Below are 24,590 nucleotides of genomic sequence, written 5' to 3'. Positions count from 1 at the left end.
CGCCCGAAGAAAAAATAAGACTAGTAAGTATGGAAAAAGATATTAAGTCTGATAATAAGGTAAGATTTAATAAAGAATATATAAAGTAAAGAGATGTTAAGTATAGTACGCTCAAGAAAATGGAAAATGGTTTTTAAGAAAGAAATATGGTAGCCTTAGTATTGTACCCGCCAAGGAAAGAAGAAAGGTCAAGAAATACCCCAAGGATGTGCAAAAAAACATATATGACGTAGAATGAATGAAAAAGGTATTCTAAGGTTTAGCTCACTAAGTTCTTACAAATTTACAAAAGTTGTTTCTGTTTTTAGGTCTGTAAAGAAATATGTGCCGAGAGATGATGCCAGAGCTATGCCAAGGGAGCGATATGTTGGGATGTTATACATACAAAGGAAGGTAAATGACGTGTTCGAGTTTATGCATAAGTTCATTAAGTAGTGATCCAATATGTACTTAGCAACATAAGAAATAGAATAGAAGTCGATAGAATTTTATTATTCTAAAATGTAAATGAAATCATACAATGTACACCATAAGAGATTTTGTTACACTCATAGATAGACGTTTACATCAATCAATAAGAAAGAAAAAATTTAAGTTACATCTGTATAAGGTGTAGCACCTGAGATTCAGATCCGATAGATTGGGTTGGGTCGAGGGCGTTACATACTGTCTTAATACGGGCAAGACAATTGTGAAGTCCTAGCCACGAAGTGCAAACGTGTTAGCGTTGTGCTAATAAGGTATGAAAACTTATTAAGTTCTTAGAACTTACTTGTGGTGTTATGTATTGCAGGTAAATAGGAGATTTTGAGAGTTCGAGAAGGGACCAGACCAGAGTTCACCGTGCAACGGCAAAATTGTTTCTTAGTTGTAATATGCATACAGCGGGGTGGTCTAGAGGCAGAGTCTCAAAGTCTTTGTTGTAAATGAAATTAAGTGGTCAGAATAAAAATTTTCAACACTAAGTTATTCTTTTAATAAGTCAAGGTTTACTTGGTGAAATTGTTGTATGTTAAATTAAAGTTTTATCATCAACATATATTCTTGAAAATTTTGAATTTACTTAAGAGCACTATCAAATTTTTTTCTTTTCTTTTCTTCATCCTTTTATTATTGCGGATAATAATATTGAAAATATTAGTTAATTTTTAAATTGGAAGGTAGCATCCTATAGTTCGGACCCGACGATCGAGTCGGGTAAAGGATTTAACAAACCCAATTACCATTTTTTCTATTTCCTAAAATATTAATTAATTAATTTACCAAATAAAATTATTTTCTTAACTTGATTCTAATAATCTCAAATTCAATTCGGTTAAAATCATGACAACTTTACTTTATTAAAATCTACGATGAAATATATTTATACTCCATTCAATAAAATAATGATGGCTAATTAATTTAATTTTCACTTCAAACTTTAATTATTTAATTTTAATTAATTAAATAAGAACTCGAAGAGATTAATTTAATTTAATTTAATTACTAAGTCATCTTTTGTACTTAACTAGAAACCACATTCACTATAAATAATGATGCATGCGATCTATCTCTTATAATCATCGTTTTCATTCATTCCAAAGTATCGATTCTATATGCCATCTGTTTTGGTTATGTCGAGTTTACGAAGGGATCGATTGGATATATATGATTAGGGCTCAATTAATTTATAATTAAACTAACTCTTTGTTTATTAATTACAACATTATTTAATCATGGAGTCATTTCACTAAATTATCATGATTAAACTCTTATTTATCATATACCATTACGAAGGTAAATTTTTAGATGTTCGACCAATAACCTTATCATAAGTATATTATTCTCATAGGATATATTTTATCTTTTTGGGTTAATGTAACAGCCCGAATTTGGGGCTAGTCAGAATAGGGGTTTCGGGACCACAAATTTGATGAGAAAAAAAATGTTTTCATTATATTTTTATGGTCTACGATTTCACAAAATGATTTCGTGAAAATTTCGTTCGAAAATTTTGACGTTTGGGCACTCAATTTAGTCAAAAGGACTAAATTGTAAAAAGTGCAAAAGTTTAGTTCTATATGTTAGAGGTGTCCAATTGTTATGAAATTTTAAATTGGAGGTCTTTATATGGTAATTAGACTATTGGTTAAGTTGGTGGACAAAAATGGGTATGGTTAGGCATGTTTCCAAAGTTTTTCATTAAGAGCATTTTGGCCATTTAGTTATTAAAATGAATTAAAAACAAATTAAAAGCCAATTTTTATCCATCTTCAACCCCTAGGCCTAAAATTGCATGGAGAAACCATGGCTAGGGTTTTTCAAGCTTCCAAGCTCGATTGTAAGTCCGTTCTATCCCCGTTTTTAATGATTTTTACGTTTTTGAAATCCTCGTAACAAGATTTACCTATTTTTACCATTGTTTTGAACTAGGGTTTGTGTTTAAAAATTTACCCATGAATGATATGCATGTATTTTGATGTTTTATGGAAGAATAAGAATGTTTGGAGTGTGATAAACGATTTGTACTAAGTAATTTTCGATGAAAATGCCTAAAATGATTAATTTGTAAAAGTTATAAAATAGGTCACAAGTATGTGAATAAGTGAGTATTGTGGACTTCTATAGTTATGAAAATGGTTCATCTAGGCATAAAATGCAAGGAAATTGAATAAAAATTATTTTACGAGCCTAGGGGCAAAATCATAATTTTGTGAAACTTTAGGGGCAAAAACATAATTTTTCCAAAGTATATTTTTGGACTGGAATGAATAGTGTGAAGGTTATATAAGTTAAATGTATTGTTATAAATCAAGAAAGACGAGAAATTGAAATTGATCGATAAAAAGAAAAGTGAAAAATTCCCGAATGAACCTTTGGAATAAAAAGGGATACGAATGAAATGACAGAAATGATCACATGTGTGGCACGAATTGTGTGCAGGCCACTATGTAACATCCCTTACCCGTATTCGACACCGGAATAGGGTATGAGGCATTACTAGAACACATACACTTATAAACATGTTAAACCGAGTTATAAAATTTCATTCAAATTTAAACTCTTCACGTTATAACTTCAAAATACTATATTTGTAACAAATAGGGCATCTGAGACCCAATACATATTCATGCAATCCAATACTTCATTTTCATTTCATTTAATTCACGATTCTCATGTTCACGATTCAATTCAATTTCTCAATCCCAATATACATTTCAATACCACAATAATTCATTTAATTCACGTACAGTTCAATTTCATAAAGTTCAATACTAATACATATTTATCATTTAACTTAATGTCCCCTTTTTATGTCATTTTACACTTCAAGCATGAACTTAGTATTTCGTTTCTTTTCCACTCCCGTTTCCTATGCATATCACACAAGACATAAATATATCATTCAACCATAGTCACAAGCTAATGCATTTAACCACAGTCTTTTTCGAATTGATCACATGATAAGTCATTTCATAAGAAATTGCATAATCTAAACCTTACCACATTTTAGTGAGCGCTAGCATATTTTCACTTAAATACTTTCCAATTCAATGCATTATATAAATAATCATAATACCATTCAACCAATAGCTTGGCACTTGCCTAAGCATCAAGCAAGAATACTAGTTAGTGTACTTGCACACATTACATATAAACTCATCATGTATAATTTTCTTGCTTCAACATATTAAAGATAATCATACATTTACATGTCATGATACATATCACTCTCTTATCATTTCTTCATAGGCATATATCATTCATTTCACTATTTCGATATTTCATGTACCATCATTTTCATGAATTTCGCGTACATACCGGTAATAGTTTATTTTAAACTCATGTTATCTCACTTTAGAACTTTACCCGTTATATCATTTAAATATCAATGGTTACATTTATTTTAGATCAATACCAATAATAATCTTTCAATCTTTCAATTCAACCACATAAGTCTTTTACCATTTCTTTCTGTATCGAAGAACGACTTACGGATATGAGTACATCGTTTTCAGAAGCCCGAAGGCTGAACTTAAGCTCATGAGAGCTAAACATATAGTAAACACGAAAGTCCGCAACAAATGCTAAACCTCGATTTACTTGGGTAATTTTCCGTCAATTCATCCTTTACATTTGTAATGCCATAACCCAGTTATGGTCTTATCCGTCAATTCATCCTTTGGTACAGAACGATTGTACTCAATCCCGCATTCAATCCAAACCGGGTATTAAATTCGATAATATATTTCCAACAACAATTCAATTCCATGTTTTCTATTACCCTTCTTATTTACCAAATTTATCCCGTTGAATTTCTCAGAAATTCGATGGATTTTCAGAGGTACACTTTTAGTGTACAAATTCGGGTCCGTCAATTCATATTCATGTGCGCACATTTCCATTTCAGAGAGCACACTCCCGCGAACCTCATCCTTACAGCGGGATTACCAGTCCAGGCTAAATCCCCTGCAAGAGAGCACACTCCCGCCAACCTTATTCCTTACAGTGGGATTACTAGTCCAGGCTAAATCCCCTGTAATATAAACTCATAGAGTATTGTCGGGATTACCAGTCCAGGCTAAATTCCCTGCAACGACAATTACTCTAATGAGCTTGGATCTGAATTACCAGTCCAGGCTAAATTCAGACCCTAATTCGGATTACCCGTCCAGGCTAAATCCATTTCCACATATTCTTCGGGAGGGCTATATCAAGATCACCCGTCCGGGCTAGATCTTTTTCACACACATTCTTCGGGAGGACTATATCAGGATAGGATCATCCGTCCAGGCTAGATCCTTTTTACCGTCAATTCCTTTTCAGAGATCCATCGAATTTTCCTTCCATCCAACCGGGATTTCTTCCCCTTTTTATCAAATATATCAATGTTTCATCAAATTTCATATAATGAACATTCAAATCATATTCACATCAATAACAAACATTTCAGGCATTTAAGAATATAATTCAAGTTACACGAACTTACCTCGTTACTTGTTTGTGTTTACGATTTCACTAATCCGATGTCTTTTCTTTTCCACGTTTAAGTCTCGTATTTGAGTCATTTGGATCTTTCTAAACAAATTTGATCATCGTTTTCATTCATTTCATATTCTGATATATTCAACTAATGCTCTAGGCAAGATTACCATTTTGCCCCTAAAATTTTAATTAATGACTATTCTAATTCTTGGGCTCAGAAAAATAAATTATTGTAATTTTAGTCCTTGTTTTAAACCTAATTATTCCCATACATATTGATAACAACCCATGAATTCTATAAGATATCGAATTTTTCATAATTTCAACACTTTTCAATTTAATCCCTAAAACATGTTTTCACCGATCTTGTTCTAAATTTCATTCAATTTCGTAATTTAAATAAATAAAAATCCATTTCATACAATTTGGTCATTTTAACATTTTTTTACAAATTACTCATAAAGTTTTACTTTTATCCTGAATCTAAAACGTGTAAATTATCCATGCTAACTGAATATTAATATATTTTCCTCCTCCTCCTCTCCATTCCACATCCTTAATTTATATAACATGCTTATATATAACATTATCTATGATTTCACAATTTACTTGTAAATTTATTCAAAGCTGTCCATTTGAGTCATAGTCACTAAATTATTTTTATCTTGAGCTACGGAACTCCAAATTAGGATCTGATAATTTTCTATGAAACTAGACTCATATATATTCTTACCATAAAATTTTCATAATTTTTTTTTCAGCCAATAAGTACAGTTTATTCTTTAAAGTCACCTCTGTTCTGCTGTCTGACAATTCAGACCCTTCTTCACTAAAAATTAATTATCTCTTTGTACAGAATTTGGATGGTGTCCCCGTTCATTTCTATTGAAAACAGACTCATTAAGGATTGTAAACATATAAATTATAACCCATAATTATTTTTTTAAAATTTTTAATGATTTTTCCAAGTCAGAATAGGGGAACCCGAATTCATTCTGACCTTGTCTCACAAAATTTATTATATCTCATAATTTAAAATTCCATTACTTACACCATTTCTTTTATGAGAAACTAGACTCAATAAGATTTAATTATATATTTTATTCATAGTCTAATTCAATTTTCATAATTTATGGTGATTTTTCAATGTGAGCCTACTGTTTTAGTGCAAGATGTTTATTACCATGTTTATAACACCCTTATTTTCTTTCTCTATACTATTTCTCATCACTTTCTCGTATTTTCTCTTCACTAACATATCAAGAACATAGGATCATATATACAAAACTTTACATTAACATCATTTCCATACTTTTTAATAATATCAAACTTAAAAATATATTAAAATCTTGATGTACTTACCTTGTCATATTGATTTCAATCTTTAACTTGATTTTCTCTCCCCTCCAGCTTCTATTTCTTGAATCTAACTTGATATTCTAGCTCTCCATGGTCTCCTTGTTATCTTTCTCTCTTGATGGATATGGAAATTCTTTTGATTTCTAGATGAAAATGGTGAATTTTTGGTGGAAGGACTAAATTGTAAAGAAAGCAAAACTTTCTTTCTTCTCTTCTCTTCTAACGTGAAATGCATGGGAAAGATGGTGGAATGATGATTTTTCATCTTTCTTTCCACATATATATACTAAATAATAAAATAATAAAGTATCATTTAAAAATCAAATTAAAATATTAATAAACTAATATTTATTTATTTAATTAATCTAAAATATCTCCAACATCATCATTATCTTCTAGATTTCTCTCTCTTCTAAATGACCATTTTGCCCTTTATGATCTTTTAAAATTCCATCCTTAAGTCATCACTCAATTTGGTAAAATTACGATTTAGTCCCTTAAAATTCTTCACCTTTCTCAATTTGGTCCTAATCCATCCATTTTCCTTAGTTTCTAAATCATTCCACCCTTAAAATATTTATACCTTTGGTCCTTCAACTTTTTCGTATTTACACTTTAACCCTTCAAATTTTGAGTATTTACTCTTGGGCAACAAAATTTTCTCACTTTTACGATTTAATCCTTTCTTGAATTAATATGTCATAGTATACTTCCCAATGTTGACATAACTCAAAATTACCCTTTTTATCACTTTATTTCTTTATTTTACTATATCAGAGATAATATCTTACTGTAAAAAATTTTGGGGTATTACACACTATGTAAAAGTGAAAGTGATGGTCACGTGTGTAGTACTAAAGTGATGGTCACGTGTGTAGTACTATGTGCAGGCTACTACGTGTACCGGAATGATAGGTCGCATGTGTAGTACTATGTGCAGGCTACTATGCGTATCAGATAGTTTCGATCACGTGTGTAGTACTATGTGCAGGCTACTACGTGTATCGAATGGTAATGGTCACATGTGTAGTACTATGTGCAGGCTACTATGTGAACTGAACATCATTGATTAGTAAAGTGGTTGCTATGTGTTGATTCCACCGGACATCATTGATCAATAAGGTGGTTGTTATGTGTTAAATCCACCGAGTATCTGTTATTATTCCGAAGTGTTCATCAGGAAATTGACTAAATGTAATTGAATAATGAATATAGGTGTGGAATTGAATTGAATATCGACTTAGAAATGGAAAAGTGAACTTTGAATATACATGTGAGTGAATAGTGAAATTGTAGTTAATGTTGTTTAAGTGTGTTATACACATTAAGGATGTGGAATGGAGAGGATGAGGAGGAAAATTGGAAGAACATATGAATGATTTGTGTATAATTGGCCATATGCTCGATTATAATCGATAAACGATTGAAAAGAAATGATGTTTATAATTGTGCATTTTAGTTATAGTTAAAGTTCATGTGAGAAAATAAAGTTTCATAGTATGTGTATGTGGTATACTTGGTATATGATTTGGTATGTAGCAATGTCAGAAATGGTTTATGAATTAACTCATGTTGATAAGTTTGATACGTAAATAAATGTGGTGTTTATCCATGCTTATAATGCTTATACTATATGTTTATTTGGCTAGCATGTTTGGTGTGTATGCTTAGGCTTTGGCCAAGTTGTGGCTGGATTATGCCACATTAAATTTATAAAATTATGCATTGAGATGGTAAATGTCTAGATGGAAATATGCTTGTGATCATAAAAGGGTGGTAAGGTTTAAAGTTTGTAATCTTTATTAAAATGGTTTATCATGTGGTTAGTCTTCAAAAAGACTAGCTTGCGACTATGGTTGAGTGTAATGTTTATATCTTGTGTGATATGCATAGGAAACGGGAGTGGAAAGAAAATGAAATACTAGGTTCATGCTTGAAGTGTAAAATGATCCAAAAAGGGGACGTTAAGTTAAACGATAAATATGTATTAGTATTGAACTTAATGAAATTGAATTGTACGTGAATTAAGTGGAAATTGCAAATGATATGATTTGAATTAATGAATGAATTATTGTGGTATTGAAATGTATATTGGATTGAGAAATTGAATTGAATCGTGAACATGAGAATCGTGAATTAAATGAAATATAAATGAAGTATTGAATTGCATGAGTATGTATTGGGTCTCAGAAACCCTATTTGTTACAAATATAGTATTTTGAAGTTATAACGTGAAGATTTATAAAAGCATGTTAAAAATTTGAAGAGTTTAAATTTGAATGAAACTTTATAACTCGGTTTAACATGTTTATAAGTGTATATGTTCTAGTAATGCCTTGTACCCTATTCTGGCATCGAATACGGGTAAGGGGTGTTACAATGTGACATCGCCAGATTCGGTCATAACGTTTAGACCGGATTTGGGGTGTTACAGTTAAATTCGTTCACTCAATATGATTCTATTTTATTTCATGGTAACCATTACATAATCATTCATGAAAAAATCAATTACTAACAAATAATAATTAAATAATTTGTCTTGACAAATGACCTATGATCACGTTACTTTTTCATCTATTGTGTAATACCAATGAGAGGATATTGTTAACCTTTATTGGGTTATGAATTTCACTATTGTAAGTGAAGCTATGTAGCGAACTAGCTTTCGGTTCTTTAGTTATTTGAACTCAAACTTTTAATACATCAAATTATACAAGTTATGCACACATAGTTAGTCACTTACTCAATATTGAGGTAGGTTGCACTATGAACGCCTCAAGTGAATTAATCCATAAACATATCTAGGATTGATTCAACTTGGGTCATATCCGAGGCACTGTCAATCCAACTAATCACATCTATATTTCTATCATCTAAGAGTTAATCACTCTAATACCAAAAACAAAGTATCTTTCCAATTGGATTTGATAGACGACATAATAGTCCTTTAATCGATTTGCTAAATTTTGATTCATGAGACTGTGGACATTTTAGGTTGTTTATTAATATAAGTTGTCTTCTTACATTATGATTCGACCACATAATGCAACTTATTATTAGTTAAACGTTAAATAATCAGTGAGACAAAATTTGTTTTCATTTTGTTTTGCATGCAAAAAAAAAAATGTTGAGGATAAATACAAATGATATTAATGTGAACAATGAGATTTTATTAAATCAACCCGTTCGAAAAATTATAAGTACAAATGACGAATAAGTTACACTTATGGCACTAGATTCGACAAAAAACTAAAGTAGTTTTACACCTTCATACCTTTTTATACAATTAATATTTTAATAATCTAGTTGTCATATTTTATATTCTATTCATAGAGATCATGAATATCAAATTTGGCATAAATTAAAATTTTCTAACTATTTGTTTTACATAAAAAACTTCAATTGTTCAATAAATATAAATATATATAACGTTTTAGATCGATCGATGAATATATCGACCACTTCAAAATTTTCCATATATGATAAATACAATTATATCAATAGATTCAACGGTGGAATTGTTGAAATATTAATCGTGAAAAAAAGATACAAAAAATTATGTATAACTAAAATTTTACACCAATTTAAGTAGATTATTTCTTTTTATTTTTAATATTTTACTATATTTATTAAATAGGTGTTACCCTTGATTCTACTTGTTAAATTTAAAAACTATTAGTGTAAGTAGATATATATATATATGGGAAGCCGATGATTTCTGGAAAAAAAGGTTGTCGGTTGGCATTTATTTATATACACCATGATGGTTAATAAATAATACTAAAAATGTTGTTGCACTTAGCTTTGGTTAGACTCTGGAACATGTAAAGACAAAGAGTTATGCTTATGGAAATTAGGACACCAACATCGTAAGGTCACATCAGGTAAGGCCATTACAAAAACTTTGGGGCACATAAGAAGCCCAGTTCCACCTTCCATACCTTTGCTTGTCTGTCAGCATCACCAGCCAAAGCCACAAAACTACATACATAAATGGATTGGACCCGAAATAATTAAGCATTTTGCGACCATATTTTTCTGTAACCTATCTTTTTCATTTCATTTTTTTCTCATCAATTATTGTTCAACACTAAACTACGATTACAATAATACATTTAAAAAAGATATATGTACTAAGAAAAATATATAATTTTTAATATATATAAAAAAAGACACATGAGGCTTATAACATAAAAAAGAGAGTAAAATCAAATACTAATATTGATTTTATAATTTATAAACAGATGTATAAATTTACTATTTTGAGGTTTCTTTATAATTATCCTGCAAATAATTGTTTTATTTTATTTTAAATTTGAATTGAAACATTTTTAAAGCTTTTATTTAAATACAAATTAAAGTTTACTAACTTATTCGGTTCTAAATTAAAGTTTTATGTTCTGGAATTTTATTTAAAAGAATTTTGAATGTAGATTTAAAAATTAAAATAATATTGAAATAAAATATAAAGTTTAAAAAATAGTACCTTACTCGATAAAAAACACACAAACAGAAGCATGCACCGACAGGAGTGGAATGGCCAGATAAGAAATAAACGAAAAACATAGCAATTAGTCCACATGCATTATTATTATTATAATAAGTATCATTACATTGGTTTTGACCAGTGATTAATTATTGTAATAAAATTTAATTTAAACCCTAAGATAGTTTATAAGATTAAGTAGCATTGTTGATGCTTGGTTTCCAGTGGTTGAAATTAAATAATCTAGGGCAATTAAATTAATGGTAATTGTAATTAGGTAGTGAAGAGAAAGCAGATCTATGTATGTAGGAAGTGGATAAATGTGAAAGACAGTGGCCTCGGGTGGTGCGGGTGAGAGGGGCCTCAACAAGCACTAGAAAAGGGGTGCATGTGAAATGAATGGAAAGAGTGGGGGCCAAATCCAATGTTGTCCCATGTGAATGTTTGAGTTTGAGTTTGAGTTTTAGGTTAGCTTCTGCCCAACTTTAGTTAATTGTGTGCCGTGTCTTCTCCTCTTTTCTTTTTCTTTTCCACTCATCCACCGCCACACACTAATTTCTTTCATTTTCTCTCCATATTAATGCACTTTATTTTTATTTTGGATAGACTATTAAAATAGTCATTTTTATTTGTCTCAAGTTACATTTTAATCACTTATCTTTAAAATGTTACGTTTTAGTGATTTATGTTATTGTTTTGTTATGAAATGGTCACTTTGCCGTTATGATCTGTTACCTCCCAAGTGGCAGTCCAATGTGGCAATGAAAATATATTTTAAATGCCAATGTGAATGTCCAGTTGGGATGAGAAAAGTTAAAATTTTTTTAATGAAAATAGAATACAAAATTTTGGGATGTCCAGTGTAAATGGTTTGGGTTTTAGGGCAAATTTTGTATTCTATTTTCATAAAAAAAAGTTAAACTTTTCTCATCTCAGCTGGACATACACATAGCATTTTAACTATCACGTCAGATTCCCATTTGTAAGGTAATATATCTTAATGGTAGAATGACCATTTTGTAACAAAATGATAACGTAAGTGACTAAAACATAATATTTCAAACATAAAGGACTAAAATGTAATATGAGACAAATAAAAGTGACTATTTTAAAAATTTACCCTTTTATTTTTATAGATTTTCACTTTTTCCGTTAATGTAGTTTTGCTATTTTAATTATCAAAGAATGTTTCAGAATTAAAGCTTCGACGTTCTTTGATTTACGTTTGCTTTGTAGGAAGCTTTGACAATTTAAGCCTGTGATCTCATCGACAGCCGTGAAACAATAATTTTTTTTGTCAATTTAAATTATAATTTTTATGATATAAAAATATAATTTTAATTTTAAAAGTTAAATCAAATTTTATATTTTTAAGAGTGACTAAAATATAATTTTATTTTTATTAATTTAAAATTTTAAAATTTTAAAGAGATCAAGTGAAAATTTTTATTTTAGATCCAACCTCCAACTTACTCTCTTATTGAGAGTAGAGTTATTTATCATAAGTTAACTTTGAAATCTTGAACCTAAACCGTAAAATAAACTTGAAAGTCAAATTTGTCTCCTATTTTCTTACATAAATTCATTTTTTAGATTTGATATTTTTATCAAAATCTTTTCAAATATGATGTAGAATTTATTTTTGTAATAATTAGCCGCTACTATATCCGTATGAATAATGTGATAAACTTAAATAGCTGCTATGAAACACTTTTTTTTCTTCTGAAGTTGATATAAATAGCTAAATAGATAAAATGTGATTTACTACTTAATTTATATAAATTAGAGCAAAAATAATGCTTAAAAATTCCATATATGGGATTAGGAATAAGAAATGCAAAGCATGAAAATATTTTACATAAAAGATACACCGACAAATAAGTATCTAAATAATACGATGAATGATTAGACATGAAAGTGTGACACCGATTCACGAGGACCTTGCAGCCCTCTTCACTGCCTTCCTCTCCTTCCTATTCTAAATCAAACTTGCATCACGAGTCCCAAGTTTTAGGGCAGCATGAAACACTCAAAGGCAGTTGCTAAGAAATAAAATAAATGTTTTAGATGGTATGATAAAAGAGTGTTAACCAAAATTTTATCAATCATGTAGCTTCACAATATTGACTAATGTTTATATAAAATAGTAGTTGATATGTAACTATTTATTTTATATATTACCTCAATAAAAATTTAAATTTTATAAAATATTTTAAAATAATAAAAATTAAAATTTAGAAAAATATGAAAATTAGAAAAGAGAGAGAGTATAAAGTATATATGGATTATCATGTATATTGATATATTTAAAAATTTTAACGTTTTAATTTGTATTTTGTTAACAAAAACATCATTTTAATTATTTTTTAAAATATTAATGATCAAATTCGACACATAAATAAATTTAACTAAAAAAATATAAATATTAAAGGCTGTAAATACCTAAAAAATGGTTACCACTTACGTGCTTATCTTTTAGAGCCAAACAAGTTTGAAAACTACAAATCGCTACCATGCTTATTTTTACTTGATTCCTTTTTCTAGAGCTCTAAACAAGCTTGAAAGCTACAAATTGCTCAAGTGTCGGATTTGGTAGGGTTTTGACAATGCATTGAATTCAATAACCATATTAAATCATTAAAATTTAGAATAAGTTTCTCACTTTCCATTAAACTGATTACGAAAATACAATATTATCAATAATATTGTTTGAATCGGATCAGGTTAATCGAGGTATCAGTCTGAAAAAAGTCATTAGATCAATCGACTTAGGAATCAATATGAACTGATTAAACCGAGCAAAAAATTGAATGAATTGGTTTCTTGAATCAGATGAATTGAAAATCTTATTTTATTTTGATATTTTTTAATTTTATGAAAATTTGAAATTGAAATACATGGTAAGTAAGCATATAAAACTAAAGTTAGTTATTGATGGAGACATTGTGTATATAAAATAATAAAATGGGATATAGTTAAGGTGTTGTAGATAAATTGGAGGGAATGTAGGTTTACGTGCAGCAAGGGAAGCATCACAAATTACAAGACCTAACACTTGCGTTTACGCAAAGCATCTCTTTTTCAACTTAAAATGGAAGGAGCCATTACTCAATTAATGCTAATACCAATCTTCTTCATGTACCAATAAGAGTCTAGTCAAACCCTCTCAATACCTGCCTCACATCATCCGTATTTATTTTTTATTTAAAAATTAGGTAAATTAATCTTTATTGTCATTCATTTTTATTGCTAAAATTTAATCCTTATACGTTAAAATAAAGTATATGTGACATGTTATATATAATTGTCTAGTTATTTCAATAACCACACCTTAACAATACAAATAGATAAAAATTTTTTGTTAAAGATCGATTTACTTTTTAATCTAATTTGCCTATTTCTTTAAATAAAAATAACAAAATGTAATCCAACTCTTAATAAAATATCGTCTATGATATTTTTATTTTATTTATCTATTTTACCAATTTATAGTTCTTCTTCCTAATAATATTATTTTTAAAATTAAAATATTCTTCTTTTTACTAATAAATTTAACCCTAAATTTCAATATTTGATAATATTGTATTTTTTTTATCAATCTCATTATAGGTTCTGATCATATCTATTCTTTAGTCCCTCCTCAACCCTTAAATAGAAATATAATGTGCTTCAGCGCTCTTGAACCTACGTCCTTCTGTATTAGTAATAATACTCACGTCAATCGAGTTAATGCTCAATCGATTTTAACTTTTAAAAAATAATAATGCTAAATTAAGGGATAAATAGTATAATATTTTTTTTTGAGTGAACTAAATTTAATGATGTTATAGGTGACTTTAGTATAAAAATCAAAGCACAACTGTAAGGCAAAAGCGGGAAGCAGGTCACACAAACAAATTTTAAAAAAAATCTAAAAATTGAAAATCGAAAGCGGAAAAAGAAAAAAAAAAGCAACTGTGTAGGTCTGTATGCCACTACAGAAGAGCAGTACTGCTACTACAACTGCATTCGCATAAATCTAAATCCTTATATATAATAATAGTCTCCTTTGAATTCGTTCATTGATTCGCCCATTCTTATTATATATAATAATAGACAACAATATTAAGCTTTCATCAATCATCATCTACTTTTTTATCTTGAAAATCAGACGGTGGTCAGGTTTTGGTGTACTGTTCACAGCCTTCCTAAAGATTCCATGCGCGCTCTCCCTCTTCTGCTGCTGCTTCTCCAAGAGCAGTATTATATTTAATTATAATAGTAGTGTAATTATAGGTGAATGCATCCTTCTATTATAGGATTTTGATAAAATTAATCCTTATATTATTAAATGGAATAATTTAATTATTGTATTATTAAAAATAATTATTTTGTTATTTAAAAAAGTTAAAATTTTAAATATTTTATGGTTTTATAAATAAAATCTTTTATTTAGAATGAATGAAATTGAAAAAAATCAAGATATTTTTATACCATAAATGCTAGGGTTGAGCAAGAAAAACTAAAAACTTAAAGACCGACTCAAGCCAAAGTGTTTAAATGGTTTATTGAATGCAAATTTAAAATTGTGATTACTAAATCGAACATAAATTTTTTATTATATATAAATACATATTTTATATTTAAAATAGTGAAAATGATTTAGAAGTTCTTAAAAGAATATTTTTAAAAATATATTTATGAAAAGACTTTGAAATTGTATCAAATAATATATAAATGCCATAAATTAAAGCTCAAATTGTCAAAAAAATCTAAAATTTAAAATAAAAATTAATATGAAAGAAAAGAAGAATTGAATAGAGCTGAACAGAATTAGGATAGGTAATTCAAAATATCAGCCTTATCAAATGTCAACTCTGTTAACGTTTGAACTTATTTAATTTTTTTTAGTGGTGTAGGTATTTCATGATAAAAGGATTAATTTGATCCAATACTTATAATACAGGGACCTCACAAACAATTTAACCTATAATTATACATATGATCTCGAAAAAAGCCCGGCAAAACAAACACTATAGTGCAGTGTAGTAGGTGTCCCCTTTGCCTTGCATTTTGCATCTCACTCTCTCTCCAATCAATATCCCTTAAACAGCTCCTTCAATTTGCAAATCTACTTGCTTGCTGCTGCGCCTGCTTCACACACACACGCACACACACATATGTATGTATGTATAAACTGTTTTCATCTGGTCCTTCAGTTACTTCTTTAAAAAGAGCAATATTTCTAAATCTAATTTAACTACAATAAATGTCCCTTTTTATTTATTTATTTATTATTACTCTTCTAAATTAAGCTCTACTCTTAGATTCCATTTGGCATTTCCGGTACATCTAGGAAAGCATCTTCAAGTTTCAAGCTTTGGGTTTCTTTTCTTTTTCCTTCTTCTTTCTTTCTCTCTCTTTACATTTGGGAAGCAGAAGGAAAAAGCAAAGATGAAGCTTTTGTGGGTTTGGGTTGTTTTACCATTTGCTTTTGCTCAACTGGTTACTGCCTTCTTTGATTTTAATGAAACTGAGCTGTCTCTTATCGAGTCTTTGGAATATGGAGTCTCTAAAATCAATTATAATCCTCTCATGGTTGGACTCACTCTTATTCATACTGCTGGTGCTAAAGGAGCTGGTACATTTCCAACTATTTATTTCTTTATATTTTACTCCAGATTTAGATTTTTTTTTTGCCTTAAAAAAAAACAGGTTTTGTAAAAATAACACTAATAATTTAGCATTATGCTTGTTATGTTTCAGCTATGGAGTTTTATTTGTTAATTGAAGTTTGCTTCTGCAACCTTTTTCTTTTGCCATGTTTATTTATTGTTTACTTCTATTATACTTTACCAATATAGTTTTAGGGGGAAAAAACAGTTAGTAATATTTAATTATTAAGAAAAGACATCAGATCTTCAGCCTGTGATTGTTGTTCCAACTGCATTATAACTTGTATTTTCCCATTTCTGATTTTATATTATATTGGCATTATGATTCTACTTGTAATGATAACTATGATTAAATTTTGTCAATCTGCATTCTCCTCATAATCTTCTGTAAAGGTCCTTTTTTTTCGTAATGATTTCATCTGCTGCCTTCATCTTCTTCAGCCTGCAAATCACTTTTTGCGCACGCATATACTGAGAATTAATGAAGTTTTAGCCTACTGAAACTATCTTGGCATTTTGTCCTAATTTAAGTGTTTCTATTTCCGTCTTCAAATTATTCAGTGTGTCTGGATGGAACCTTACCGGGGTATCATTGGCACCGTGGATATGGATCAGGAGCAAATAGCTGGCTCATTCAATTGGAGGTCTGTGAGAGAGTAAAGAAATGATGGAAATATATACATTTTTATACATATATTCTAGGATGCATTGCATTCTAATATTACATTGCCCATTGTGTTGTGGCAGGGAGGAGGATGGTGCAACAACATTAGAACTTGTGTGTACCGCAAAAAGACCAGACGCGGATCGTCTACTTACATGGAAAAGCAGATACCATTTACTGGAATATTAAGTGAAAAAGCCGAAGAAAATCCAGGTTTCCTCTTCATCTTTATATTCAAGAAAACATTCATGCTAAGTAAACTCTGGAAGTATTACCATTCCTGATCATCATCTTATGTTGTTATTAAAATTGCAGACTTTTTCAATTGGAACCGAGTAAAGCTTCGTTATTGTGACGGTGCCTCTTTTACTGGGGACAGCGAAAATAAGGTAGTCTGCATATTTGGTTTTAACCAGTAACTAAAGACTGAGTCCATAGCAAATCAATAACAGAGTACTCCAATTGGACTTTTGGTATTTTGGAAAATTCACTCTTAAACCCTCTACAAGTAGAAACCGAATTTCTTGAATTTGGTGTCAACTGTTGAATGTCAGTTTTGATTTCTATGTGGATTTAATAAGATGAAGCCATATAAAAGAAAAGTGGGACCTTAAGTCACCACTGACAGCCAAATTATGACCTTGGAAAGCCATTTTCACTTACTCAGAAGTCAGAAGTTCAGTGTCTTATAAGCTATATTTACCTGTCTTTTGTTGTTAATTTTATTATTATGACTGTCTTGGAAACATTTTATCTGCTAGTCAGTGTTTGTTTTGCTTTTAAAGCTTATTTGGAGTCTTATGTTTTCTATAAGAAAATAGTAGACTCATGGACGGATATAAATTGCATCACTTTTGGATTTTAGCTATTGTTTCCATGTGATTCAAATAATTGACTCCATATTCTTTGTAGATGTTTGGACATGCATCTACTTTTGTGAGGTTATTGTTGGATTTATTCTTCTTTATGATATTTTAAAGATTAGGCTACTCTATGTTTAGGGTGCACAATTGCAATTTAGAGGCCAACGTATATGGTTAGCTGCAATGGAAGATTTAATGTCAAAAGGAATGCGCTATGCAAATCAGGTTTGCTTTTATTTAAGATTGTAACTTTCTTTCAAAAAGAGTTACTTTCCTATATGTTTGTTTCTATTTTCATATGTTTGGAGGTTAAAGTATGGCAAAAATTAGCCATTAGGCTATGCCTCACCGCGTTTTCGTATTTATTTTTTGTTGTAAAAAAGAACAATTAAAATTTCAGGCTCTTCTTTCGGGGTGTTCTGCTGGGGGTCTGGCAGCAATTTTACACTGTGACGAGTTTAGAGGCTTGTTTCCAAGAACCACAAGAGTTAAATGCCTTAGTGATGCTGGTCTATTCCTTGATGCGTAAGTAACGTTATCGTTTTAGGGTCTTGTTTTAAGCACCAGTAAGACAGTTCCTCGGTTCTTAATATATATTCATTATGTTCTCTCTGGACTATAGGGTTGATGTCTCTGGTGGTCACACAATTAGGAGTTTATACAGCGGCGTGGTTGGCTTGCAGGTTCGAGATTTATAAGTTTTATTCTCACTTTTTTCCTATTGGTGCCAAAGGGTTTGATGAACAGCACATGCAGACATACAAAACAAGCTATAAATAATTTAAGACTGGGAAAACAGTTTGATTATTTAATGCTCAAATCTTGTATTTTGTTGATATCACAGGGCGTGCAACATAACCTGCCGCGTATATGCACCAACCACCTCGATCCAACTTCTGTATGTATCCATTTTCTTGCTTTTTTGCTTTTAAGTGATTGACAAGAATCATCATGTGAATTTGACACATGAAACTTCCTTATTTCAGTGTTTCTTTCCTCAAAATGTAATCAACCACATCCGGACTCCACTGTTTATTCTTAACGCAGCGTATGATTCATGGCAGGTAATGGTCCTTGTCCTGCAGAATAGCATTATCAATTTATAAATTAGGACATGATGATATATAATATTGGTGTGCTCTCGTTAGAGAGCTGTACAAACTTGATTAAGAAAACTAGACAAATTAATTGGTTTCCTTTATTGAAATCAGATTCAATCCAGTATTGCTCCACCATCGGCAGATCCACATGGTTATTGGCATGATTGCAGATTGAACCATGCAAAATGCTCTGCTTCTCAGCTCCGGTATTTACAAGGTGATTACCTATGTGTGAAATTGATTTCTCATTTTACATGATAGATCATATTTAGGCAAGCTTAAGCAAATCTCTTGTTTGATTGGGAACCAGGCTTCCGGACACAGATGCTTAATGCTATAAAAGGGTTCTCAATGTCGAGAGAGAATGGATTATTTATAAATTCATGTTTTGCTCACTGCCAATCAGAAAGGCAAGACACATGGTTTGCTGATAATTCTCCTGAAATTAGAAACAAGGTATGTCTAAAAAACATTTCCTTTCACATTTCATGAAATTTACGTAACACGAAAGTTACGAAGGTGTTTTGATCGTAGTGATTCGAATTTGTTTGTTGTGGTATATTAAAGCATTTATCTAGGAGGATATGTAATGACTATGCAATTGATAATGTGGCAGCCAATCGCTATAGCCGTTGGAGATTGGTATTTCGACAGAACCGCAGTGAAGGTCGTTGATTGTCCGTATCCTTGCGACAAAACTTGCCACAATCTGGTTTTCAGATGATTTATTTGGTTGAGTTACAGGTAGCAAGCATGGTTAGCTCGAATGGTTCGAGCACGCAATTCAATGAAAATTAAACACAAAACAATAAGAAGTAGAGGAAGGTTGCTGAGGAAATGCGAATGCAATCAGCAAATCTCCCAACTGCGATGTCTCTGCAAAATAGCATAGCTCATTATTGTTGCTGTTGGTTTATTCATCTACGCTGCTAAAAGTTAATGTTTGATGATGCATGTTCGTACTTGTTAGCTATTATATTCCCCCCATTGATATTTGTTAGTCATATTGTTTCTTACTATGTGTTGTTTCATTTGACTTGGATATTTGTTAGTCATATTAAAATCCCTTATTGATATTCAATTAAAATCCAAGTTTGGCTAAGATCTACATGATTTAAATATCCCTTGTGTTAGATTTGTTATGTATTTAACTCTCAAGCCAATGATTAGCTTGAAGAAGGATGCGAGATACAAATTAATTTGGAATTAAAATGAAATCATGCAACCAATTAGTTGAAGGGTGGGTAAAAGTAGTATGGAGGTCTTTGTATTAGAAGTAAGATTGTATTTTGCCCTTTTTACTAAAAAAATGGATAAACTAAATCAGATTAAAGGGCAAATTTTACATTAGTTTTTAATAGTATAAATAGATAAAAACTTTTACAAGAGCACTTTTACCATAATAATGTTGTGTGGTAGAAATGATGAAGTGTTATTTCTCTACCCCATCTTTAAATGATTATATACATGTCTGCCTTTTGCATTGCATTATTGAGGGCCTGATATTAAAGTCAACTTTAAGTTCTTCCTCTCCCCCAATTAACATCATTAATGGCTCTGAAAAGCATGCAGTAAGGAAGAAAGTAAGACATTAATGCATGAAAAAAGGATTCTTCTTTTGCAGGTGAAAAAAAAAGCTAATAATAGTATCACATTTGAATAGGTTTGAGGCAGAGTATATGACAAGAGGCAAGTCCATCAAAATATGCAACATATATTCCAATGGCTGACAAAGTTTATGCAGAATAAAAAGCCAAAGGTGTTAAATATAATTTGTCTGTGTGAATGTTTGTATATACATTTCTCTAAAGTCCTGCATCTGCTTTATAAGAAGCATAAAGCTACTTCACTGATAAAAAAAGAGAGAAAGAATAAAGGAGAAAAAGATTAACCGAGAGCAAGCGTACTCATTATGATACGGAATAGAGGAGAGAATAGAAAGTTGACTGACACTATACTCATGAATCATGATGCTGAGTTGCTCTGTATGCTTATGTCATGTAACTAAAATTATAATAGAAGTAACTCGAAAGATAAGAATTCTCTACAAAATTTTTTAAGGCATTCAAAATATAGTAGAAGTAACTTGAAAGAGAGAGAGTAACAAAGTGTTGAAAAGCTACAAAAAAAAAAATACATACAAAGTGTTTACTCGTGTCTGAGTAGATGCTTTCAATATATTCTTAATAACTTAATACGATGAGATAGATACAAATAAAGGAAGAGACCTCTATTTATAGTTGAGCTATTCCAAAATCAACGGTATAGATTGAGTCACATCAACAATTACGATTAAAATTTATCTACAATTGAGAGTTCTAAGAGATTTAAACGCTATACAATCTTATTCATTTAAGATTTACCTTGATAACTCTAGTTCGATCGGGGTGTTTCACTGAGCCACCAAGGCTTCAAGTAGATGAGTTTCTTTAGAGATTTCATGAGTGGAACCAATTTTCATGAATCAAATGAGCCACATTTAATAAATTGACCTCCATCAAATGTTCTGTGCGTAATGATCATGGGCTTTAATCCACGACCCGTCACACTTACATGATCTTGTATTGCTGCTGATTTCATTTGGGAGCCCAACTTGATAAACAAAGGAATAGGCAGGCCCAAGGGATCAAAATAAAAGGTATGTAGGGTTTAATTTGTTGCCAGCGCTAGATTATATATATAGTAGGTTGTGGGATTGAAGGGAAGAAGTATGGGTGTTAGCCGATTTGGTAGTTTGATGGAGAGACGATGGAGAAGGAGCTTAGGATTCTAGGAAGCTCGTGGGATGGGTGAGGGGGTAAGACAATGGGCTGTTTCAGTCTTTTGGAAACAAACAAAGAAGAAGGCTGGTTTATGTCTTGCCTACTCCACCCATGCCACTGGTTTCCTAGTGTTCCTCCTCCTCCTAAAGTCTCTGCTGCTGCTGCTGCATGCATCCCAAGATCCATCTCTGAGATTGATCTGTTCATGTTCTGTAATACCCATCATCTGTGTTTCTTTCTCTTTTTTCTCTTGATGTGTACTGTCATGGCTTGCATATGACCATGGAGTGCTGAATATGATGAATGCTTTTTTATTTTCATTTTTGTTCTTTGTTTGAGCAGGGAACCTTGGTGAAAATGGAGAAAAGTTAAAAGATTTAAGCCTTGACTGAGTGGGATTGACTCAACTTTATACCTTACAGTGATCGGTATTTAGATCGGACAAGTTACTAGAAAGCATAAAGATGTTAAGATCTGGAAACGATTTCACGTGTGATCTAATTCACTTCTCCAGCAAAACCTAGGCTGAAAGCAATAATGCACCCGTTCCACTCCACAAGGGTACCAAATAAGCAGCAAGCTAGACTTCACATAAATTCAATTCCAAAATGATTTCAGAAAAAGACCCATAAAACCCAACCATTATAAAAAAAAAAAAAAAAATCCAAGCCAAAGCAAAACGTAGGGTTTGAAAATGGAAGCCCAGATTAGCGAAAGAAAGTAATGGTAAATTCCGTTCTCACGACCAGCTGCTCGGTAACTAATAGCAAATATAGGACTAAGAATAGTTGAAGAATATATATTAAATCTACAACTTTATGCATAATATAGGATTAATAGTAAAATTTAACCAAACAAATTTAATTGCAATTCGGAAGTGTACCGTCTAAAATTAACCAATTCGAAAAGCGCACACACTAATTTTATCAAATTACAATATATGTACTAAATTCACAACTTAGGCAAAGTACAAGATCTAATAACAGAGTTTGACCATTAATATATGAGTATATTGAATAAATTTAGACACTACTTAAAAGGATGAATGTATTTGAGAGGTCCCTCTATTATAAGGACTTGATTAAATCAGTTTCTTTACTATTAAATGGATCAATTTAGTCATTATATTACTGAAAAGAATCAAATAAGGCCAACGAGTTAACATTTACTGTTTAAAAAATACCATTAATATTTACCGAAGTTTATATTATTAAAGGTTTTATGGTTCTGCAAATAAAATTTTTTGTTTGGAATTGAAAAAGAAAATTTCAAGAACACCCTTGACCATAGGCCACACCTAGAGCAATGAATATCCTTAACTATCAGGCCATCACATGGAGTTAATTTAAAGATCTCTTTTAACCCTACTTAAAATGATAATAGTGAATTAACCCCTAACAAATCTACATATATAGTAGATTGTGACAAAAAATTGAAGTTATTTAAAAATCTATATAAATGTTTTAGAAAAAAGTTATCTCAACAATGTTTTTTAGATTGAATCAATGATTGAACTGGTTAAGTTATCAGTTTGTCAATCTGATAAAAAATCATTAGAAAATAAAAAAATTTAGTTCAATTGGTTCAATCAATTTTTAGCCGATTCAATTGCTTTTTTAATTGCTTCAACCAATTTGTACTAGTTCTCAATCTAACTAATTTAAAGTCACTTTTTAAATCGATACTCTAATTTATTTTTTACTCAGTTAATCTAATCGATTGATTCAGTTGGATTCAAATAACCGCAGTGAAATGGAGGTCAGAAGCAGCCGCAGACAACAGTAGCGTTTTCAACTTTTGCTGGACTTCTTACTTGTTCCCCCATTTTCGGTTTATTTGTATACATATTTTTTTTTTCCAATTTTCCCTTTTGTTACAATTTTGAAAAGAAAATATAACTGAAATATTCAAAATAACTTTCAGTTTTTAATCTTAAAACCGTAATTAAGGAAATTCCGAAGATTGAAAAATAGGAATAAATATTAAAATTATACATGAACTTTGATTTAATGTGTAATTGTATATATGAATTTTAATTTGGTGCAATTATATACGTAAAATTCTAATTGTGGTTCAAATATGTACTTGAAACTTTAAATTTGATTTAATCATATACATTTAAAGAAATGAATACATCAATTTATTTTTATATTGAATAAATATAATTATTTATGTATGCAATATATAAATATAAAATGATGTTATATCAATAATTTACAAGAATTGGATCAAATCAAAATTTCATGTATAAAATTACACAAAATTAAAATTCATATATATAATTACACATTGAACCATCGACCTTTCTCTTCTTTAAAATCAAACATTTTCTTCGATTTTTCTTTTGATTTTATAAATAATAAAACCAATTAAAGTGGTTCCAATGAAAGCCATTTGCATTGTGTCAACCTGGCTGCTGTTTTTAACTTTAATAATTCACTAGCTTTTAAATTAAGAGCACGTTTTCTTTTAATTATTTTCTATTTTATTATTATTTGGTAATTTGCTCCTCATGAAAAAGAAAAATTGAATAAATTAATTATTACGAGTTGAATAAAAAAATCCTTTTGGAAGATGAAGATATGATTGCTTTTAAGAAAATTGATGACTACTTTCAACCAAATTTTATATATTTTAAATTTTAAACGTGTAATTAGTATCTTTAGAAAAAATCCTTATCATGTTCGTAAAATATGTTACACAAGCCTATAATTTTTATGGAATGTCTTTTTACTTA

At 30.2% G+C, this 24,590-nt stretch overlaps 1 protein-coding gene across 1 annotated transcript; it reads left to right on the top strand.

Moving 5' to 3' along the window:
* Positions 1-15,827: 15,827 nt before the first annotated feature.
* Positions 15,828-20,193, top strand: LOC105783309 (pectin acetylesterase 12). Its single transcript, XM_012608695.2, has 12 exons — positions 15,828-16,430; positions 17,026-17,108; positions 17,212-17,341; positions 17,444-17,517; positions 18,130-18,216; positions 18,392-18,516; positions 18,614-18,674; positions 18,836-18,889; positions 18,978-19,055; positions 19,203-19,308; positions 19,402-19,547; positions 19,708-20,193. Exons 1-12 carry the CDS (start codon positions 16,244-16,246, stop codon positions 19,813-19,815), a joined length of 1,239 nt encoding a protein of 412 aa, XP_012464149.1. The 5' UTR covers positions 15,828-16,243; the 3' UTR covers positions 19,816-20,193.
* The last annotated feature ends 4,397 nt before the right edge of the window (positions 20,194-24,590 follow it).

The sequence above is a fragment of the Gossypium raimondii genome, chromosome 13 (genome assembly GCF_025698545.1).
Source record: "Gossypium raimondii isolate GPD5lz chromosome 13, ASM2569854v1, whole genome shotgun sequence".
NCBI classification, from domain to species: Eukaryota; Viridiplantae; Streptophyta; class Magnoliopsida; order Malvales; family Malvaceae; genus Gossypium; species Gossypium raimondii.
This window is presented reverse-complemented; position numbering and strand designations above follow the sequence as displayed.

Excerpts from the sequence above, each read along its gene's own strand:
- LOC105783309 (XM_012608695.2), top strand. The coding sequence starts at position 16,244 with ATGAAGCTTTTGTGGGTTTGGGTTGTTTTACCATTTGCTTTTGCTCAA. Across the intron at positions 17,109-17,211 it reads GCTGGCTCATTCAATTGGAG|GGAGGAGGATGGTGCAACAA; the intron begins GTCTGTGAGAGA and ends GTGTTGTGGCAG. Across the intron at positions 17,342-17,443 it reads AAAAGCCGAAGAAAATCCAG|ACTTTTTCAATTGGAACCGA; the intron begins GTTTCCTCTTCA and ends TTAAAATTGCAG.